General features: G+C 34.0%; 2 protein-coding genes and 2 long non-coding RNA genes across 4 annotated transcripts; 2 read left to right on the forward strand and 2 right to left on the reverse strand.

The window, feature by feature from the left end:
• Nucleotides 1-225: 225 nt before the first annotated feature.
• LOC124423888 lies at nucleotides 226-11,947 on the reverse strand. Its single transcript, XR_006942182.1, has 2 exons — nucleotides 11,813-11,947; nucleotides 226-1,263 (listed from the first exon to the last, which is right to left on the reverse strand). It is a non-coding gene; the product is annotated as an uncharacterized LOC124423888 (long non-coding RNA).
• On the forward strand, nucleotides 1,542-6,453 carry LOC124423886 (innexin inx2). The gene has a single exon (XM_046962211.1). The coding sequence runs from the start codon at nucleotides 2,369-2,371 to the stop codon at nucleotides 3,443-3,445; it is 1,077 nt and encodes a 358-aa protein (XP_046818167.1). The 5' UTR covers nucleotides 1,542-2,368; the 3' UTR covers nucleotides 3,446-6,453.
• LOC124423883 (innexin inx7-like) lies at nucleotides 11,857-15,635 on the forward strand. Its single transcript, XM_046962198.1, has 7 exons — nucleotides 11,857-12,345; nucleotides 12,611-12,701; nucleotides 12,820-12,892; nucleotides 13,038-13,215; nucleotides 13,605-13,942; nucleotides 14,009-14,199; nucleotides 14,271-15,635. The coding sequence occupies exons 1-7, from the start codon at nucleotides 12,255-12,257 to the stop codon at nucleotides 14,554-14,556; spliced, it is 1,248 nt and encodes a 415-aa protein (XP_046818154.1). The 5' UTR covers nucleotides 11,857-12,254; the 3' UTR covers nucleotides 14,557-15,635.
• LOC124423889 lies at nucleotides 14,777-22,694 on the reverse strand. Its single transcript, XR_006942183.1, has 3 exons — nucleotides 21,926-22,694; nucleotides 20,240-20,472; nucleotides 14,777-20,099 (listed from the first exon to the last, which is right to left on the reverse strand). It is a non-coding gene; the product is annotated as an uncharacterized LOC124423889 (long non-coding RNA).
• Between the last annotated feature and the right edge of the window lie 172 nt (nucleotides 22,695-22,866).

A 22,866-nucleotide genomic window follows, 5' to 3' on the forward strand; every position in this document is an offset into this window, starting at 1 on the left:
GAATTTTTTTTTCTTTAATTAAATTATCTGATAGCACGATGATAAGACCATAAGTTGATAATACTAGAAACAAGTTGTGTTTTCAAAAAAAAAAAAATTGTTATTTAGTCTCTAAGGTAACATTTCTTTAAGTTTTATTTATTATTCAAATAAAGCGATCTAAAAATAAATAATATAAAACTCTATTTCTCAGCGATTATTTTAAATTTAAAATAAAAGTAAAACGTTATTCAACCATAATCATCATCGTGCCTCTCATATCTTTTGTTATCCGATCCTATCCTCTTGTCAGTGAAGAAGTTCTATTCTTAAATTCTCGGTACTCATGACGATTCGCGAAGTATTAATTACATCATATGCTATAATAATTTCACAAGAACGGATAACAGCCACATTTGTTTCTAACAATAGACTCAATCGAGACTTTGATCTTATTGTTAATGCAACTTTTGTAATGTCGCGTTAAATCAGTCAATTAGATAAATAGAAAGATTTCTTATATAAATATTAATGTTTAATAATATGAAACTCCATTGTAAACATGAAGTATACAATTATAAAGAATCTTTGTACTATATCAATTGACGAGATTTATCGAAAGGAACGAAAGACCGTGAGAAATATCGACACTCCCACGTAGTATATATTTATTCACATTTTACCTCAAGCTAAACATTAAATACCACTCCCGTGTGTTATTTCATTTCCGGGAACATCTTTGTTGGCATACAAATTGTACGAAACGATTTTCTCGATTATCTCGATGTCTGATCGATTATCTGACGTTTGAATGAAATCTAAATTATTTATACGCATACGTATTACAAAAACTATTAAATGTTCGATGAATGAACTAGTCGTTGGAAAATAAACAAATCAAATTATAGTTCATGCTTTGTTAAAATAATTTTTTTCATTATATTTGGCAAGACTTCTTAACGATTCTATTTGATGTTATCAACAGACAGATTGAAGGTCGATAATAATTTGGTAAGTTGATACTCTTTCAAATAAAATGTGTAGCTTTGTTGGATAAATAGATTTCTCTTTTCTCCGATCCCCGGCAAATATCCGCCATGCGCTTGGCCGTTGGTTACCATGGTAACAGCGCCACTGCAGCCGCTGTTGCCGCGTACTACAGCGCATGCTTCGGAACGCGACGGAGCAATGGTGGGAAGAACTGACTCACGATCTCATTCGATTTTGTCCGAAATTGTCCGAACTCCGCGTAGTGCGTGCCCCCATGGTTTGAGCGTTAAAAGGCTAAGAAGAGAGATAGGTAAGAGAGAGACCAAATAAGAGTAAAGAAAAAGAGAAAGATAGTGAAAATACGTAAGAAAGAGAGACGAACATAGAGAGAAATTGGTTAAGTACGCGTGCGCATTGGAAAAAGACAGAGGGAGATCGTGGGACGGCATTCGTAGTAGTTACGCGTTCCGTAGGGGGGAGACGGTATCGTCGCGTCATAAAAGTGGGGGATGGGGGGGAGGGGGGACGGAATCTCCCCTTACAAGCAGAAGCAACGAACAGTTCTCGGCTCCCGACATCGGCCTGCAGTCGACGAGTTGGTCCTAGCGTAGAAGAGGGAGGGAAAGCGTAGTGTATGCGTAAACGAACGTGAGAGAGGGAGAAAGAGAAAGAGAAAGAAAGACCAACAGACGAGCTGTAGAAGAAGTAAGAGAGAGGGAGGGAGAGAGAGAGAGAGAGAGAGAGAGGAGAAGGAGCGCGAGAGAAATAGAGAAAGGGCGCGCAGGAAGGAGAAAGAGAAAAGCAAAAGGGAGCAACGCCGGTAGAACGCGCGGTGTGTCCTCATGTCGTACGGCGTTTCTGAACGCGGCCATTACGAGATAGCTGCTCGGTGACGCTCGGTGTGTTAGAGGACGGTCGTAGTACAGCATTGTCGTACAGTCGTGCGTGTAGTAATTTTCGAAGATACAGAACGCGCGCTTCTTTCGATAATCAAGCACGTGCTCGTTCACGTTTTCGCTTATAAAAAAGAGCAGCCAACGCGCGGCACAGGCACACACGGTGGTCGTTGCACCGCTTTTAACTACAAGGAGCGTGAAAGGAAGGAAAAGAAAAAGAAAAAAAAAAGAGAGAAACAAAGCGCGCGCAAAAGAAAATAAAGAAAGAAACCGAGATCACGCGACTGTTGAGAAAGGAAACACACGACGAACGACTAATCGACACCACGGCGTCACGTCGCGTTATTCAACGAAATTCTTTAAATCATTGTGATCGTTGTTTTTAATAAGAAGAAAGAGAAAACGAGTGCCGGAACGAATTAATCAACTACGATCGACGAAGAACTACAGGAAGAGAAAATAAATTTAAGAAATATCGACGATCGGCAAAAAATACAGCAGCCATGTTCGACGTTTTTGGCTCGGTGAAAGGTCTACTCAAGCTAGACAGTGTGTGCATCGACAATAATGTCTTCCGATTGCACTATAAAGCAACCGTGATCGTACTAATCGCTTTCTCCTTACTTGTAACCTCAAGGCAATATATCGGCGATCCGATCGATTGTATCGTCGATGAAATACCGCCCCACGTGATGGACACTTATTGCTGGATCTATTCGACCTTTACGATCCCGAACCGTGGCGGCGTCGTTGGTATGGACGTTGTACAACCAGGTGTACGAAGTCACGTCGAAGGCGTCGACGATATTAAATACCACAAGTATTATCAGTGGGTATGTTTCACCCTCTTCTTCCAAGCGATACTCTTCTACGTGCCACGTTATCTTTGGAAAACTTGGGAAGGTGGTAGAATAAAAATGCTCATGCTCGATCTAAATTGTCCAGTTGCAAACGAGGAAACGAAATGCGAGAGACGAAAATTACTCGTAGATTATTTTGCCTTGAATTTGCATTCCCAAAACTTCTATGCATTCCGATTTTTCTTCTGCGAAATTTTAAACTTCATCAACGTAGTCGGACAGATATATTTCATGGACTTTTTCCTGGACGGAGAATTCTCGACGTATGGAGCTGACGTCGTCAAATTCACGGAATTAGAGCCTGAAGATCGGGACGATCCTATGTCCCGCGTTTTCCCGAAGGTCACCAAATGTACCTTCCACAAATATGGTGCGTCTGGTACCGTACAAAAGTTCGACGGTCTCTGCGTTCTACCGTTGAACATCGTCAATGAGAAAATCTACGTGTTTCTCTGGTTCTGGTTCATTATCCTGTCGATTTTAAGCGGTCTTAGCTTGGCATATCGCGCTGCCGTCGTCGCAGGACCGAGGCTACGTTTGATGTTATTACGCACACGTTCTCGCCTATCAGAAAAGCACGACATCGAAACGATCGCTCAAAATTGTCAAATAGGCGATTGGTTCGTTCTTTATCAACTTGGTAAGAACATCGATCCGTTGATCTACAAACAGCTCGTATCCGACTTGGCCTTGAAGCTACAGGGTAAAGAGTCTGTTTAGAGCCAGTTTGTCATAGGACATCATCATAGGGGTTATATTTTTTTGCTCAAGATCGTAAAAATCGATCTTACGGTGCAAAATGGGATCCCCCCAAAAACAACGAAAATATCCATTAATATCGTCGTTTTTCATCTTTGACGAAAGAAAAAGAGAGAGAAAGAAAGTCGAAGACATATCATGGGAGATCTTTTCATGGAAGTCCCACCAATCGCAAGAGTCCTTTTCTTGCTCGATCCTCCCGTGATTTCTTTTTCTTTTTTTTTTTTTTTTGTTTCCTTTAATAATCATCATGATTATTCGAACAATTTTTTCCACGAAAGGATTGAGCCATATCTATATAATGACACATGCTTCTCGATAGCGCTTTAAAAAAATAAAAAAAATAAAAAAAAAATAAAAAAAAAAAGAACTGTTAATCAAACGCATAGCGCTGATTATTTTTGTAATCTTGCTTTCTTTTCTTTCTTTTTTTCTACGCTTATTCTATTTTTCCGTTTGATTTATGATCTATCATAATTCTTATTCTACTTTGAGAAACGGACCCTTGCGATTGCCATTCGACAATCTTGATCTATCCTTCGCACGTCGATCGCCTTATATAAAATTCTACAGGTAGATTCAGGCGATGAAAAAAGAACAAGAACAGGAGAAACAACTCATGGATATAGAATTTTTAAAAAAAAGAAAAAAGAAAAAAAAAGAAAAAAAAAAAGAAGAAAAATGTACGTTAGATCAGCGATTAGTTAGTTCGATCGCTTCTCGCCTTTCATACTGCGCCAAGCATATATAGAAAAAGAAAAAAAAAAATGTTTTGCATTTGGTTCGTAAACTTTCGAACAAAATAAAAAAAAAAAAAAAACACCCCCATAGCATACATTATGGAGAAAGTATGAAGGCTCTCGAGTAGCGATCGAAAAAACGATTTCGTATACGTCATCGTAGATATATATTTTAAGTATTTCTGGAACTCGTAGACCTTCGCCGGTCTCCGATCGTGTGATAAAATGGAGGGACGGCGTTTGTTCTTTTTCCTCCTTTTCCCTCCCTCGCTTTTCTTTCCTTTTTATCTTCTTTTATTTTCCTTTCCTTTCCTTTATCTTTTCACGAACCGCCGGTACACTACTATGGTCAAGTTGTTCCATCCCAACCATCCTGTGTGTGTCCATCTCTAAAGATCCTTTTTTCCTTTCTTATCTTCTTTCTTTCTCATTGTTTGCTGCTTCTACTTTAGGACTCAAAAATATTTTCACTGCCGATGGGACAACTCAAAGAAGGAAACGCGAAAAAGATTTTTTTTTCTCTCATTCTCATGACGTCATGGATGTTATTGTCGCCGTTGAACATTCCATTCGTTTCTTTTTGATTTTTCTTACTTTTTAATCGCACGAATATATACGAGATTAATCTTTATATTATGTTTCAGGAAAACAAATAAAGTTTCTCGATGATATTCGTTTGGTAAAAGTAAGAGAAAAGAAAATAATGAAATCCTTCATCATTTAATATAATCTTATTTGATGAAGCTTTTCCATTTTCGCGTTACACGCCATTTTCTTCTTGGGCTCCTTTTACAGAGACCTTTGTTTTTCCCCACCACGCCGTCCTTCCAGAAAAGCGTTGTTCTTTTTTCCTATCAATTTTTTTTTTTTTTTTTTTTTTTTTTTTTTTTTTTTTTTTTTTTTTTTATATAGTAAGCAATAGGATCATATTGTATTGTATATTGTAGGTCGTCCTTTATCTATACGGGAAAGATAAATATATATTATATATATATATATATATAAATATGAATATATAGTGAGACAGAGAGAGAGAGAGAGAGGCAGAGAGAGCATTTGTGTGAGTGTGTATGTGTGCGTGCGTATGTATGTGAGAGAAAGAAAAATGAAGATGTGTAGGAAGGAAAGAAAGAGAGAAATGAAAAAAGAGCAAAAAAAACAAGAAAATATGTAGATACTATGATACTGATTATACATCTAATATACTTTATATCCGTCTTAGCTGAAAAGCAATATTGCATTCCACGCACAAAAAGACATAATATGTATGTACGTATTATCTTATGAACATAAAGCGAATGTTCATAAGGTTTGACACGTGTAATCGAGGGGCCAAAATAAGACGAAACGTTCTTCTTTTTCTAATATATATATATATATATATTTGCATATGTATAGGGTGAACGCCTATTGCGTATTTACACGACAGTCGAATATTTGTATAACACATATATACACCTATTTGTATCTTGTATGTTTTTTTTTTTTTTGTATTATCTATACGACGACATAATAATTACCGTCCCGGCGTGCTTAGGGGGTTACCGGATAAATAAATAAACAAATAAAAGCGTTTTATTTTTAAGAACGTATTAACATGTTGCATACATAAATATATATACATATATACATATATATACATACATATATATATATATATATATATCGTGCAATTAATTATACGAGTTCGACCAAGTTAGAGCGTAATATTTTGGAAAAACAAAATAGAATATTTTTGATAACCATATTGTTATAGATCTTACGACAAATAATGTAAACGATGATCGACCGAGGAAATAGAATGATCGATTAACAGTTAAAGAAGAATGTGAAGTTTGATAAATAATATACATACAATATATGACTTGTGATGATGTATATTGGAATACGTTATGAAGATTATTTGACATATTCGATAAAATATATTAGAATACGAGGAAGGAAGATGCGATAGGTTCTTTCTATCAATTTTCAAGGACTGGACCTGGTAACCCTTGAACCCACGCGTTTATGATCCTTTCAGAACATTCTCGAACGAGCGTCGCTCGTTTTTACGGCAAAGACTATGGATTGATAGAATGATAAAAGAATTAATATACTGCGAGATATATATAAAAAAAAAAAAAAAAGACGTATTGTCAATTTTGCGCTTCTAATCAATGCGCCTTCTAAGACTGTCGAGAAACTAATCGAAAACACTCTATAATAATGATTTTCATGTTTTTCGTATGCCTTGTTTTGTTTCTTTTTCTTATTTTTCTTTTTCTTTTTTTCTTTTTTTTTTCTTTTTCCTTTTTTTCTCCCCCCCTTTTTTTTTTAGATCATATACATCGAGCTACGAAGTCCTAAAAAGCATATGTCGGCGCAGATATTTTTCGAAAATATCCTGCGCGATATTTTTGCATAATTACTGTTGATAATCGTAATAATAATAATAATAATAATAATAATAATAATAATAATAACAACAACAATAATAATGATAGTAATAATAATGAAGATAATGATGATAATAAAAAAAAAAAAATAAATAATAATAGTAGTAATAGTAGTAGTAATACTAGTAATAATACGAAAAGTAAAAACCCTTAAGAGAGACCAAGCCATTTATTCTTCCTCCTTCGAGTTGTGCTTACGACATTTATGACACGTTCGTTCTTCGTAAAGTGCCAACGTGTATACGCATTCTTTTTTTATTATCATTTATTTGCGTTAGCAAGAAAAAGAGAGATACGTAAGTTGGAGAGCGATAAAAAACATATACAAATGGATATGTATATATATATATGTATATATATATATATATATATATGTGCATATATATTGTACCGGGTAAAGAAAGAAAAGGAAAAACAAAAAAGAAATGCAAAATTGCCAACCATAATCTTCGTCATTGTTCACAACTGTTGGAGCTCCGTGTATAGAAAGGAGGAAGGCAATATGATAATCGTTCGCATGTATTCGTGCCTTTGCTCGTGCCACTTGTTTAGAAACGATAAAAGACGAGAAATAAATATATATATATATATATATATATATATATATATATATATATATATATATATATATATATATATATATATATATATATATATATAAGCATATGAATCTTTGTTTTTTCTATTAGATAAATAGGTGACAATTTTGCTTTAGAGGACATCGATAAACGACAATGAAGATCATTGAAAAGGAACATCGCTCATCTTTTATCAACATAAACGTATCACCGTCATATAATTATCATTGTCATCAACGTCATCTCGTTATCGTCATCGTCATCGTCATTATCATCATCATTATCATCATCATAGTCATCGGTCTTTCCCTTTTTTGCATCTTTTGTTCTGTTCCCGTTCGTCGACGTAACATTTGACGAAATATAATGATTGTGGTAATAGGTACATACATTGTAGCTAATAAGTGACGTTAGAAGAAAAAGAACCGCAAGAAAAAAGTGAGACAGAGAGAGAGAGAGAGAGAGAGAGAGAGAGAGAGAGAATGTAATTCCTGCGATAATAGAGAATTTGTATTTAGACGTGTAAGTAATCGAAGAAAGGATCCGTGTCCTTTTTTCTCTTTTATTTTATTTCTTTTTTTTTGTCCTTTTCCCTTTATTTCTTTTCCTTTCTTTTAACGATCCTACGACTTCGGGGACTCGTCCGATTTTGTAGAGAAAAATCACACTTTTTCTTACATATATATATATATATATTTTTTTTTTTCTTCGTGGCAGCTCCAAGAACGACCGGTGGTAGTCCGCGAAAACAATAATTTCCATCGTTCAATATGCCCAAGTTTATGTTGTACACTTTAATACGAATATTCTTTGTAAAATTAAAGAAATAAATATCAGCGAAATAAAATAGCCTGAATCTTTGTTGAATTTGTGTACGTTTCGAGAGTATCGTATTATACATATAGCGAGTATGCAATGTGCTGATTAAGAGGAAAAAAAAAAAAAGAAAACAATTAACATTTCACGTGTCGTCGTACGATTCGACGTTAAAGACGTGTTCTGTATTATTTTAATTCTCTTTCTTTTTAACAAATGATCGATAATAATAATGTCCTTAATTCTCAAAATTCGTTATTTCATTATATTTTTTTTAGGTTGATGATATATTAAGTAAATATGTCAATGAATGGATATGATTTATCAAAATTGTAGTATCTGTGTGTCCCGTAACAAAATTTGTTCAAAGTAAGTACAAATTAATTTGATTTTATCTATATTCTTAATCTCTCACTTTTTATCAGCAAGATATAATCACGCAATTTATTTCAATTTCTCACGACCGTACTCTCGACGAATTTTCATCGAAATAATTTTCGAAATAACGCTTCGTCGTTTATATATACGTATACCACGATAAAATGTTGGGAGTTGAGAGACTGGTTATACGAGTTCGTTGCTTAAAAAGGTCGAACGGTGGTAAAGGAAAGAGAGAAAAAAGAATAAAAGGACGAGGGAATGTTGGACGACGTCGCGTTTATCTCGATGTATTATCGATCTCCGGTTAAACAGAGGGAGAGAGAGAGAGAGAGAGAGAGAGAGGTTTAAACGCAGGAACGACCTTTGGCTGAATTCTAAAGAGTATATAAACGAATGACCCTGCACGATTCCTACCTACACATTGTTGAGATTCATTACGTGGATCGGCGTCGATCACGTAGGTGCATGTGCAACATGGGGGAACATTTATACGTGCGTGTGCTCCGGTTTGCGATTAACGATCAGGAGCAAAACTGCGATTCTCTTCCCCCTTCTCTTTATCTCTCTTACTCTCACTCATGTCCAGGCAACATTTGAGGGTCGAACAATTTCAGGTCCCCCCCCGTAACATCGACGGATTAGGGTGCTGCTGCTAAGAGGAAAATTATTGTATTGCCGCTATAGTAAAATTAATGTCTATTACTCCGATGTTAACTCTGATCGTATTATGAATTTAACGACGTTACGTTCTGTTACAAATCTTCATTATTATTATTATTATTATTATTATTATTATTATTATTATTATTATTATTATTATTATTATTTGTCTACCGTCATTCCTACTTTCTACGGTTTAAACGCGATTACACGCGGTAAAACGTTAAGTGAGATCTATATCTATGTTTCTACGACGGATGTTAAAGAATTATAGTCATAACTGAGAAATCGGACCGAGGTCGTAGTCCGATTAGGTTAACGATTACCGTATGATGAACGGTATCGTATAACGATACACGATCAACATTAACGTAATCCTTATTTTTCTAACTTCACGCAAAGCTTCTACTTTTACGATCTTGAAATGTGAGTGGGATGTAAAGAATCTAGTGATCCAAAGATAATTATATTCTGATCACGAAGACCGAGACGACAGGGTCGAGGTTGCCGATGTTACTTCGAAGAAACTTGATTGGACGTCTTTTTCTATTCTTTAACTAGATATGGAACCCGTGCTACCGGTATTTAAAACTTCCTCTTCTTTGAGTATATCTTTGCCCTAGGGAAATATTCTAGAAAACGGATGTGCTTATAACGAATACGCTTTCTTTTTTGTTTTTTCTTTTTTTTTTTTTTTGTAATAAAAATATCCTCATTATTTGTCAAAGAAAAAAAAAAAAAAAAATTAAGAGACAAGTTGTTAGACCGAAAGGGAGATTTTATTTGACCACGTTTCGACTAAAAACACGGTAAAATATGATCTTAACGAGTTAACGTTTTCTACCTTTCACCGAGTCCAGCTTTGTTCATACGTGCTACATAAATGTATATATAAATGTAATCTCTGTGTGTGTGTGTGTGTGTGTATGCATGTATATATGTACATGAGACGGTAGACGAAGATTCGTAAATGTGAAAGAGAGAAAGAAGAAAGAGATTGTGAGAGCAAACGAGCATAGGTACCGAGTAGGTATCGAAGATGACGACGACAACGAAGAAGACGACGACAAAGCTCGGCGTGCACGTAAAGGAACGAAGAAGGGAGAGGACAGGATCTTCTTTGGAATACTCGTTCGTTCTGTTGGCTCGGCCTGGCCTGGCACGAGGGCAACGGCCGGTCAAAGTCCCTCCACCTTCGTAGCTGCACGCGCTTCATGGCCTTCTTCGTTTCTCTCTGCTTCTTCTCTGCTTTACAGGACTCTCTTACCAACTCAGCCTCCTCCTCTTCTTCTTCTTCTTCTTCTTCTTCTCAATTCCTCCAACGAAATTTCTCATAGTCGTATATTTACGATTATTTACCAGTCTATCATACTACTAGGCATACATTCAAACAAAACAAAGGGGGGGGGGCAGGGAAAACGTTCGTTATATTCCGATTAAGATTTCATATTTATCGATATCAATTATATAAAATTCGAGATTCGATTTGCATTATTTATCATAAATTTTCATATTCCAAATAGTATCTTTGAGGTTAGGAAGAAGTACCTGTTAATTAGCACGTAACTTTATTTCGGAGAATTATGTTTCTCGTCATCGATAACAAAATATATTGGTATTTTATCGATATGATTTCGAAATTACTCGAGTTTTTTTCCTTCTTTGGATGGAATCATCATTCCGGACAATCATAGAACACGGTAATAGAATAAAAGTATTAATAGGGACGACATCTTATCTCTATTTGTTTTCCAATTTGAAACTCACCGCGTGTTATTAAATCATAAAAATGTAAAAGTTTCATGACGAGATAATATCAAATGTTAAAAAAATACTCAAGGAAATATTATATTCTATTTCAAAACAATTGTCCGACGAAGAAACCTATAGGAATATTTGTTTACATTACTTTGTTTTTATTACTAGATTAAGTCAAGTAATTATTATCATCCTAGTGACATCGTAGAAAAAGCAGTATACGTTAAACCTTGGTATAAATTACATTTCGTAATCTTTACTACCGGCATAATACAGTTTATAACATGAATAGTTACGTTTGCTAGCCAATACGATGAACAATTTGACCCAGAAATCTATGCTTTTACGCCCATCGTGAAGATTATAAACGATAACTGATTACCGTCGAATGAAACAGAAATCGGTGTTATAGATTAGAAAAGAACAAAAAATGTATGATAAGCCATCTTAATCAAGATAACGAGAAATCATGATCAAATATTTTTCCGCTTACATTGATTAATCGGACGTATTAAACGTCGAAGAAAATCAAAGAATATTTCAATGAAAGATAATTTCAAAGAATAAATTTAATTAAAGAAAATTTTTGAATACGTTAAAGATATTTTACGATGTGTGTATACATAACTTAGCATATAAACGTAACCATATAATATATATATATATATATATATATATATATATAAATATGTAGATGTGTAGACATTACTGATACTAAACATACGTTGACAATGACAAAGAAGACATAAAGCTCTGTTAAAAGATTCAACGACAATGTAACTATCGTAAGCCATTGTGCTTACGTATTTTATCTCTCTCTTTCTCTCCCTTTCTATTGTATTTTTTGTATTCTATCTATAATACTAAAGGCTTTATCTTTCTTATCTCTGCTTATACACACCATCACACAATAACGTTACCTCACTCTTCGAAAGATAGCCACATTTTTTGACTTACATATTAGACACTTGAGAAGGCTGCTGCGCAATCGTCGTGCTGGTGATAACGTCGTTCATGAGATTCAATGTTGGTCGAAGAGCTCGATCACCTTAACTCCGTTGATATTACCAAGAGAGAAGAAACATAAGTTCTGTTTCTTATGGCAACGTCTTTACGCGTTTACGAATGTTAAACATTCTTTCCGTCGCACGACTTTACTATCAGAGCAACGAAGAAGGAAAAGGAGAAGAAGAAGATTTATAAGAAGAAGAAGAAGAAGAAGGAGGAGGAGGAGGAGGAGAAGGTGGAGAGGAAGGAGAAGAAGAAGAAGAAAAAAAAAGGAGAAAGGAGAATAGAAGGAAGAAGAAAAACAAGATCGCTTAATAATCATATTCTCGTAGAGAGACACGACAGTAAATTGCGTTAAATCTTCGTGTTGCATTCTCGTTGCATTCTAGCAATGGCGGCAACGTTTCTGTCAACGTTTTCTGTCCTAAAGGATCACGTAAAACTTAAAGTAGCCGAAGATTCAGCAGCTATTGATAATATCGGTAAATGCTCTTAATGTCTGCGTTCTTGAAGAATTCGTGTTTATCGTATATAACGGCTTATAAATCTGTTAGCTCTATTAGTTGATAAACTAAAAGTGTCATAGATCACGAGGTCATCTTTATCGATATATGCCACATGTGCTTGTGTATTATTTGTGTATTCGATCGTATTTATATATATCTTTCGTATATATATATATATATATATAAGCAAAAATTTATTTTTGAAGAGAAAAAATAATTTTTTTTTTCTTTTTTTTTTCAGTTTTCAGATTACACTACAGGGTCACATTCTTGGCGTTGCTCGTCGGTAGTCTTTTGGTATCTGCGAGACAATATATCGGCGAACACATAAGGTATAATTTTGTGAATAAAAATCGTCTACTTTTTAAATATTTCTAAATATATAGAATAGAAAATGCATTGAACAATTGCGTAAAACTTTTTTTTTTTTTTTTTTTTTTTTGGAAACAGATGCATAGCCGATTCATCGGTAAATACACATGTTATAGAAACCTATTGCTTCTTTACGTCGACTTTCACCGTGGTAAGTCTTAAGAACGTTTATATTTAGTTATGCGTGGAATGACGATTCCTTTCATATCCGAGCGTCCCGTGAAAACGAAAGTCTTGTAATCTGTTACACGAGCAATTACGTACGTTCCTTATCGATGCAACAAATTTACTCTTAGGTGAAGCATATGAATGCATCGTATGTGAATGAAGGAGAAATTCCACATCCTGGAGTTGGACCAATTGGGAAAAATGATGAGACTGTTCATCATGCGTATTATCAATGGGTGCCTTTTGTTTTATTTTTCCAAGCTCTTCTCTTTTATCTACCACATTACATATGGCGAAAGACAGAAGGTAAGTTATTAATATCGTCTTGTATGAATTTGATAAAAATATATTTTATTACGATACAAGAACATTATATTTGTGGTAGATGAACGTTTAATAATGTAATTAGATTGTATAAAAAAAAAAAAACTACTACGATTATATGAAGTTTATGAAAATGTGAAAGATTTCATGACAATTACTCAGCTGATATCATTTATAATCATACTTTACAATATTTCTTTAAAAAATGATTTGAAGATGAATAATATTATCAGTTTGACGATTGTTACCTCGGTCGATTTCTCTGAATTAACAGAAGCGTTGAAATTTAAAGACTTAAACAGAATTGTCAAGATATCTATATCCTTAGTGATATATTGAAGATGTGTGTGTGCGTGTGTATGTGTGTTTAGGTGGTCGTTTGAAGAATTTAGTCTCGGGTTTACATGTGGCTTGCTTGGGTTTGCATGAAACGGCAATGAAGGTCAACGATAAATACCAAGTGCCATCGAAAGACGATGTTGACCAAAAGATACAAAAAATTCGAAAGGCATTTATCGAACGTATTTACATCAATCGAACTTGGTCTTATTATCTCACTTTTTGTGAGATATTAAATTTCATTAATGTTGTAACGCAAATTTATTTGACCAATTGGTTCCTTGGTGGAGCCTTTATGAGTCTTGGTAAAATTATTGGAGACAAAAGTTACAGTGGAAAAATGGAGCCACTCGATATTGTCTTTCCCAAGGTATGAATCATATTTTCTTTATCTTTTTTCATTTAGATATTTTCTACGTGTTTTAATGACTCATAGGTAACAAAGTGTACATTCCACAAATATGGTTCTTCGGGTACGATACAAACTCACGATGCTCTTTGCGTGATGGCATTGAATATTATTAATGAGAAGATCTATACATTCCTGTGGTACTGGTTCATTATTCTATCCTTCATCACTTTGCTTGGGCTTATTTGGAGATTGATAACGATGGTATTACATGCTAGGTTGGTAATTATCTTTTGATCTTTTTATAAAAATATTTTTTACGATCTTCAATTATATTTTATTTCTTTAGAAGTGAGGCGTTCAACAAAATTCTTTTCTCTATGGCCTGTCCTGGGAAATATAATCCTTGGAACGTAGTTAGAGTTACTCGGGAATATCATTTTGGAGATTGGCTCTTTTTGTATTATATCGCCAAAAATTTAGACAATTATGTGTTCAAAGATCTCTTAGAAAGATTAGCTCAGGATCTCGAGAATATAAATCAAGGACAATACTATAAGACGACTTATTTAGACGTCGAAGAGTATCCGTTGCAGGAAAAATCGAAGACTTTGGATATTGAGACTTCTTCATAATTATTCGATCGAATCGAAGTATGTAAATGATTTAATTATCGCTGGGTTGTGCCAAGTGATAAGACTATATATTTTTAATTTCGAAAGTGCCATACATACATATTGTTATAACGAATGATATATCGCGAAGAGACTAAATATTTTTAGTGAAAATATATAAAAGGGAATTTTTCTCGACGACGTAAAATAATTTTGTTCAAGTATTGCACGTACGTATTCGTTCTTTTTTTTTTTTGTGGGATAAATAAAAAATGAAAGAAAGAAGAAGAAAAAAAAGAAAAACATGGGAAAAATATTAAACGGGATGTGCATGTTACGAAGAAACGTGTTCATTTAGTGCCAGTTCTGAAAGTGGTGTTCTTAACACAATGGCTTGCCTGTTGAGAGGGGTTGACGCAGCGAAAAACGGAACTTAAGAATGCGAATCGAATGGGAAGAAAACAAAAGAGCCGAACCCTTTTCTAACAGCCATCTATGGTCCTTCGAGTTCCCTCTTTCGACTCTCGAAATGAGCCCTTTTCTATTTATCACTTCCATTGTACTTATGTACCAACGAAAGAAACGATGGACCGATTTTTATGAGAACGAGTCGGCTTTGAGCTGCCTTCTTTTAATCTTTTCTTCGTAGCTAGCTCGTGAAATAGAAAAAGAAAAAGAAAAAGAAAAAGAACTAAAAAAAAACAAATGAAAAAGAACGTTCGCTTCGATGATTAGCAGAGTTGTCCTTGAAATTAGACTTTCAACGAGTCCATAACGCTAAATGAAAAAAAAAAAAATCCTCTCCTTGCTCAGTTTATTTCACGAGGGAAGACTAGATTAACGAGCTTATTTGTTGTGACTCGATCATGATCTCCAATCTTCTTCCAGCTGCCTTAAGCCCCCATTCATACGGTCTTACTTCGTTAAAATCTTCTTAGGCGTATTTTACGACGAAGTATTTTTTTTATTTTTATAATCCATTTTTTGTTCTCTCTGATACCTTCTAAAACGATCTCAGCGAAGATATTGCAGTGTTATGTATAAAGAAAAGAAAAAAAATATATACAAATATATAATATCAGTTGATGTTTGTAAAGTAATTTGAGAACCTTTGTTCTTTTTTTAAGTATTCGTTCCATTTCAAACTATTACTCGAAACACGTAAGTTTGTTTTCCATGTTCACGAACGTGGCCAGATTAAAACGTTGTATCGCGTGACAGTGTCAAGAAGAAAGCTTAAATCGCTATTTGCGTGTCAATGCTCTTACACAGTCAAAGACATTCTTTTTGTACGTGCGTTAACTTGACGACATTTAAAATACAAGAACGTACGCATATGCGTAGCAGGTAAGTATACGTTGCGTTGACTCCTTAAGCGAGTCTCTCTATAGTTAAGATCGTTAAATCGTTAAGATCGTTGATATAGACATTATACATGGTGACCTATAAATTCGAAAGTAATTGACGTACGTTAAATACGTCACTTATGTACGTTCTAATACTACGATAAATTAAAATACGATTATCTATGATAAATTCTAAATAAATATTTTCGTAATAAATGAGGATAATTTTTAATTAGCAATAATTAAATTACGCTTGAAAATAAACGTTACAAAAAATTTATATGCGCGTATGTATCTGTGTATGCATTCAGAAAAGAAACTGTGAATCAGACAGTGGAATCATTCTTCGAAGATCTTCTAAAAAGAATGAAATCCTTTTCCAGTCACGTAATAAGAGATATCTAAGGGTCAGTAAAGCTAATTATATCTAATCTATACGTAGAAAGTATGGAATTTCACTTGGAAATCAATTTCAATTCTTCCGTCTTTTAGCGTTATTAGTCACGAATAACAGAAAGGATAAAGTTCCTCTGATTGACAGCGATCATATAGAAAGCTACGATAAATCTATCGACGAATCAACAACGATTAATTATCCTTGATAACGAATGAAGTATCGGTGGGAACGAACACTTAATTAAAATTGTGATTTATCGAGAGAGTAAATTGGAATTGTAGGGGAAAAATTTCAATATTATCGAGAGAATATTTCCGAGAGTCTACGAGTCTCTCTGGGTTGCGTTATATACTTAAATATATGTATGTACATAGGACACGTATATAACTGTAACTCAGCCCCTTGACTCGACATGGTTGGGTCTCACGAGTTCAGGTATTATTCATATGAAAGGCCCGCGTGGGCCGTATCTCGGTGGTCCCTCGAACAAAGACCGGCTTTAGTTGAGGCTATAAAAGCAGAACTCTCGTAGAGATGCTAGAGAAGTCTGGAGAGCAGCTGGATGCTTTCTCGTTTGAGTTAGTCTCCTCCTTTAGAGCCCTTAGTCTTTTCTGCGTGGGCGGTTGACATTGCTCTCAGCTCTCATCAGACTAACTTTCGAAAATCGTATCTCTCTCTCTCTCTCTCTCTCTCTCTTACTCTCTCTCCTCTTTCTCTCTCTCTCTCTCCCTCATTTTTTTTCTTTCCAAATCGAATGCGTTCTTCTAAAATTCCATTGGAATTCCTTCGAAGTAATTTGCATGAAAAAAGAAGAAAAAAAGTGAAGAAAAGAAAAGAAAAAGAAAAAAAAAAAAGAAAGAGGAAAAACGTTCGTGTTCAACAAAAGGCAAGTCGACGAACTTGTAAACTTATTATTCTTGATTTGTCCAAGCTCGTGTAAGATGGCTTTCTGAACGATCCTTCTGTCTCTGATCGGTTCTCCTTTCTTTCTTTGTTCCAATCCAGCTTCCTTTGTGATTCTAACAGCTCGTATATGTACTCACTATGCATACCAATGTTCATACGTAGCGCCCTATTCGAAACAACAGAAATTGCTCGTCTGGATGTTTTTAATGGAGTTTTTGATATTACGAAAAGAACAATGTCTCCTTGATGAATTATTCTTTCGAATGCTTTTAAGAATAGAAAGTCTCAAAATAATAGCTATTTCTTGATGAAATATTGAAGGTGTATATATATATATATGGATTCTACTTGTCCGTGAATAAAGTTCGTGAGGAGACTTGGTGAACATCGATTGGTAGAATATATCTGAGCGAGACATCAGGATGTGTATCTTGTGGTTCTTCTGCGAATAAAAAAATGGCTTCGTTCGTCGATGATCGAGAATGATCGTGGTAGAAAAAAAAAAAAAAAGTAAGAGAAGAAGGATCGTTTGATCTTCAAATACACATACGTATATATTCATATATTTATATAGATGTTTATATACGTATTTCCTACTATGTGTTTGTCGCATGATTTCAAATTCCTTCTTCTTCTTCAACGAGTTTGGCCCGTGCTTATAGAGTGAAACCGGTTTGAAAATTTATCTTCGAAACTATACTATACGCTTTCGCGAGATTCCACTTGTACAAGAGAGGAACGTTAAACCAATGGAGTCGATCAACTCGAAACAAAATTCGCTTTTTTTTTTTTTTTTACTACTAAACTTTTATAATTATATACTTTGTGATTTTCATTTTTTTTCGTTCAATGTTCAATGTTCATATTTTTACGAGCTATAAATCATTAATTCATCAACGATTTCTATTTTCTGTTGACATATTGACAATGAGAGATAGAAGTTGTTTAGGTATGTCTCGTAAACTTTACTACTACTTTAATTATTCCATATTGTAAGTAGGACGCCAGATGTATTGCTCTTCTTTGTGTGTATCTCCGTCAGCGATTCGGACAGTAATGTCACTTCATTATCACATGTATTATACATACATACAAAGAGACATACACACATACGATTTCCATAAATCTATAAACATTATGCAAATCTTATAGGAAGTCGTCTATGTAATGAGTTTCCTTTGCAATTATATTTTGTTACTTAATGCAATATTCTCAAGGTCGAGTCAAGTAAATTATAATGTGTTAATTAAAAAATATGCATTATTTATACGCACACATATATATATATATATATATATATATATGATATATTATTGAATATGTGATCGTAGATTATTTCTAAAGCACCCAAAGAGAAGAACCATCCGCAGACTCGACATACATTCGTCACAATTGACACGATTGACCCGCAGAGGTTCTCAACGTGTAACGTCCAACGAACCGGTTTGACCGGGTCTAACAAGTACATTCCAAAGATCAGTGCGCACGCGTGTTCTCCAACGCTATGGAACATCTTATGATCATGATTCGAGTGATGATTTATAATATACAACTTACATAGCTTGTAAAATTTTAGATAACTTTCGATTTCATTTATTTACGTGTTTTTGATATTTATAGTAATATTTATACATGATAGAAAAAAAAAATTATGTTGACAACAGGATGTTATTATTACATGTGACTCTTATAAATACATACTTACAATGAAAACTCATCATTGTAATGCTTCCTTCGAGTGATCTCTAAACACGTAGATAATCAATGAGAAGCATACTCATAAAGAGAACGAGCAACGAAGTGATATCATGTTAGAAATCAATCAACGCTTTCACGAGAATCATAGTTAATGATTACCACATAAATTCTGAGAAAAATAACAGTTGAAAATTATCCATGTCAATAGTTTTACCGTCGCTTTTTCTAATGCACGATAACAATTAACACTCGTAGGTGATGAAATGATCAATGTCCCTTACGTTGAAAGGACTATGTAATAAATTTAAAAACTCATCTAGATAGACAAAAATCTATGGACATATGTAATTACATTTGAGGAAAGAGCAATTTTTCGGTAGAATTGGTACGTCACAACCGTCTCATTGTCATTGGCCATAGACGGACTCTAATTAAGATAATTGTGTCTAAGGACGTAGAATATAGAAACACGCGAGCAAGCGAGCGAACAAACGAGAGATAGAGATAGAGATATATAGAAAGAGAGAGAGAGAGAGAGAGAGAGAAGGAAAGAGAGAGCTAGTGTGAGCAGTTTTCACAGTAGGGGAGCGTAGGACGTTGTTGAGCTGTGGTTCGTCCATCGACTTTGATATATCGTTCTTTAGTGCGTTTATAAATAGATACCGAGGATATAGATTTGCATAGAGTTCGGAGTATCAAATGACAGGGTTACTTTAGAGGTGCATATGTATTTTACTGTTCATCATGAACGAAAAGAGGCAGCATAGTTTAAAGATAATTATCATTTCTAAAATAATTATATTTTAGTATGTATATAATGATTTTTGAATCTTTGAAAATCATGTATTGATGAAATATGATTAATATATGTATCTTTTAATAGAATTATACTTTCTTAATTAAGATATATTCCTACATACGTTATAGATCGCATTACTTCGTAAGCTTGTTTTTTTGCAATTATGTATGTAGACAGCATCGAAGTTACGATGACGGTGCCGTCACCTTATAAAATAGAAAGATCAAAAAGCGTACAACGATAAGTCGTCTATCGCAAAACCATAATGTAAACTGTTTCATTACGAAAGATCCTTTTGATTTTTAAAGTTTATAAATATTTTACGTTGGTTTTTCTTTTCTTTTCCTTTTTTTTTTCTTTTTTTTTTTTTTTTTTTTTTATTCCAACCCCTTTAAATTATATATTTATTAAGCAAGTCCTGAAAATCAAAATTACTTCAGTATCTAATATTATCGATGAGAAATATTTCTTATTTATTCGTTAATAATTATATACATTATCTACTAAGATTTTATTCAAACATCGTTGACTAAAGTTAAACGACACTACGTTTCTTACCATATTTGAAATCGTCCTTGCAGAGTAGAGGAAGACGGATATCGTAATCGTCAAGATACATAGACGGTCGACGAAAAGCATACAATATCGCGTTGCTTTTCTGAAGCAGAAGTTACAACTGTTGCATCATGCTGCACATCTGGTCCGTGAACTGCTTCTGATACGGTGAAGAGGACGCGGGAACATTAGCATATGCAGCCACGTAGGTAGGCAGGAACTCGCCTTGCGTTTGCCTGTTGAAAGAAACATTTCATCATCATTAAAATTATAAATGTTAATAAAAATGCATTCGATATTATTGCAGATATTTGTTGAATTCTAAAAAAAAAAAACAACGTTTAAACGTCCATTCTCCACATATAAATGGAAAATATAATTCCATATATAAAATACATAACCTAAAATATTATATTATAAAGTTAAGATTAAATATTCCTTGGATAATTTTTTTTTTTTTCGTACTTTATGATGATCCATTTAATTACATAATCGATTAAAAATTTTATCCATGAATAACTATATGATCGTAAATAAAAATCAAATAATATAAACAAAAAGGGATGACGTATTATTCGCATGAAACTTAACGAGAACGGAAGGATGATGTAGGTTAACGGAATTTTTATTCTTGTGTGATTTCATTCAGTTCAGATGGATTTAAATTCATGATTCAAGTGTGATTAGCAAGAATTAAAATTTACGATGTCTTAAAGCTCGTATGTACACAAGTATGTGCATACTTATGGATTTATGTATGCCTATCCTCTTCTGTAGGCAACGTTAGTCATCGTTGTTTTGTAGTACTCCGATGATCGGTAGATAGTATATGGTATGTTAAAAAGAAAAAGAAAAATAAAGAGACTTATGGAACAGGAGAAAGCAAAACCACAGAGCCAGTATTCGTCGTTACTGGATGTGAATTCAAGGAGACCAAAGAGAAAAAGACAGAGATCGAGAAAAAAGAAAGAAAGAGAGAGAAAGAGGAGAGTGAGAGAGAGAGAGAGTGAGATAAGGAATTTAGGACGTTTCAAATGGAACTTTTGAAAAGTTCTTCCTCGAAGGATCTTTGAACAAGGTGATTAGTTATCGTTAGATCTACGTGAGATCTGTAAAGTATTAAGATTTAATACTTTCTACGAAGACAATTACAAAAGCCTTGGATAGTACTATTTATCGAAGATAAACGTTATTAAGTAATTAGAATAATTTATTATATTTTCGTAAAGAAGAACAAATTTCACTGAATTTTTATCGATTCGTTTATGGTTATAGATATATTCACGTAAACAAATTTTAAACATACCAATATAATCGTTGCCTTTAAAATTAAAAGACAGAAAAAGTCAACGTTTTTTTATCGTTGATATAAATATACACAACACCATCACACATACATACAGGTACACATACACATACACGTGCGCGCGCACGACAGTAACACGTGTTTCATATATTTTTACATATGGGTACAGTTGCCAGACTGACTTTCTATATTTTTTTCCTCCATAACAATTTCATTTATTCGAGCGAAATATTCTAAAGTTTCTTAAGAACATAACCAATGATTTTAATGGTTTTGTATATACTATAAATCCAATTGAAGATCGTTATAATTTATAATCTTAAAAAAAAAAAAAAAAAAGATTATAAAGGTTACTTTTTCATATACATTTTAATGTTATATACCTTCGATAGCTGGCAGCACCAACTTCATCTCCTAAGATAGATTCGCTCCATGGACAAATTTTAATATTATTTTCTGCATAATTTTTCTTTGTTTTTCTTTTTTTTTTTTTTTCTATTAATTCATTTAAAATAAATATTGGATTATTGAAATAATGTTATATAATTTTCTTATTTCTAATAATTATACTTATTATTTAGATCGATAGGATAAATATATAAACTCTAGGAAAGTTTTTAACCGTTGGAAAATTGTAAATTTAAAATTGAAGTAAAGGATTGGTTCGTTGAGTAATCAGTTCCGGAAGTGACCAATCAAGTATCTATGTATCATGATGAAGAATAAAAAGGTATATTAATCGACACAATCGATTTAATCGAATAGATCATCTATCGTATAGATATATGAGACGACGTTTCGTATTAATTTTTTAATCGATCCGAGAAGAGATAATAATCGTTAAAATTAATGAATTAAACATAACGATCGTTGATTTTTCTCGATATCGGCATGACTCCTACTTTCCTTTGCCTACATAGAATACGAGGAGAAAAGTCCCCTTATGTGTGTATCGATGAACGACCGATACGTGAAACGAAGAAAAAAGTCGAATCTAACGGTAATAACAAAACATGTTAGCGTACACATTTCGTGTGTAATGTATTGGTATTGGTAACAAAAGAGACAGACAGAAAGAGAGAGCGAGAGAGAGAGCGAGAGAGCGAGAGAGAAAAAAAAAGAAAGGAAGAGAGACAGTAGCATACGTAGCGTATTGTATGTAGTTAAAAAATATGTAGACGAGGTGGGAGAGATCACATCTGGTCCCCCTCTTCGTTTCGTGCCCTTCCCCTCTCTTTTTCTCTCGTGGACGTGTTCCCTCTCCGTAAAAGTACGACGAGCCCCCGGCATCCGCAGTCGAGCCCCTCTTGCGCTACCGATTTTC

Source organism: Vespa crabro, chromosome 4 (genome assembly GCF_910589235.1).
Source record: "Vespa crabro chromosome 4, iyVesCrab1.2, whole genome shotgun sequence".
NCBI lineage: Eukaryota > Metazoa > Arthropoda > Insecta > Hymenoptera > Vespidae > Vespa > Vespa crabro.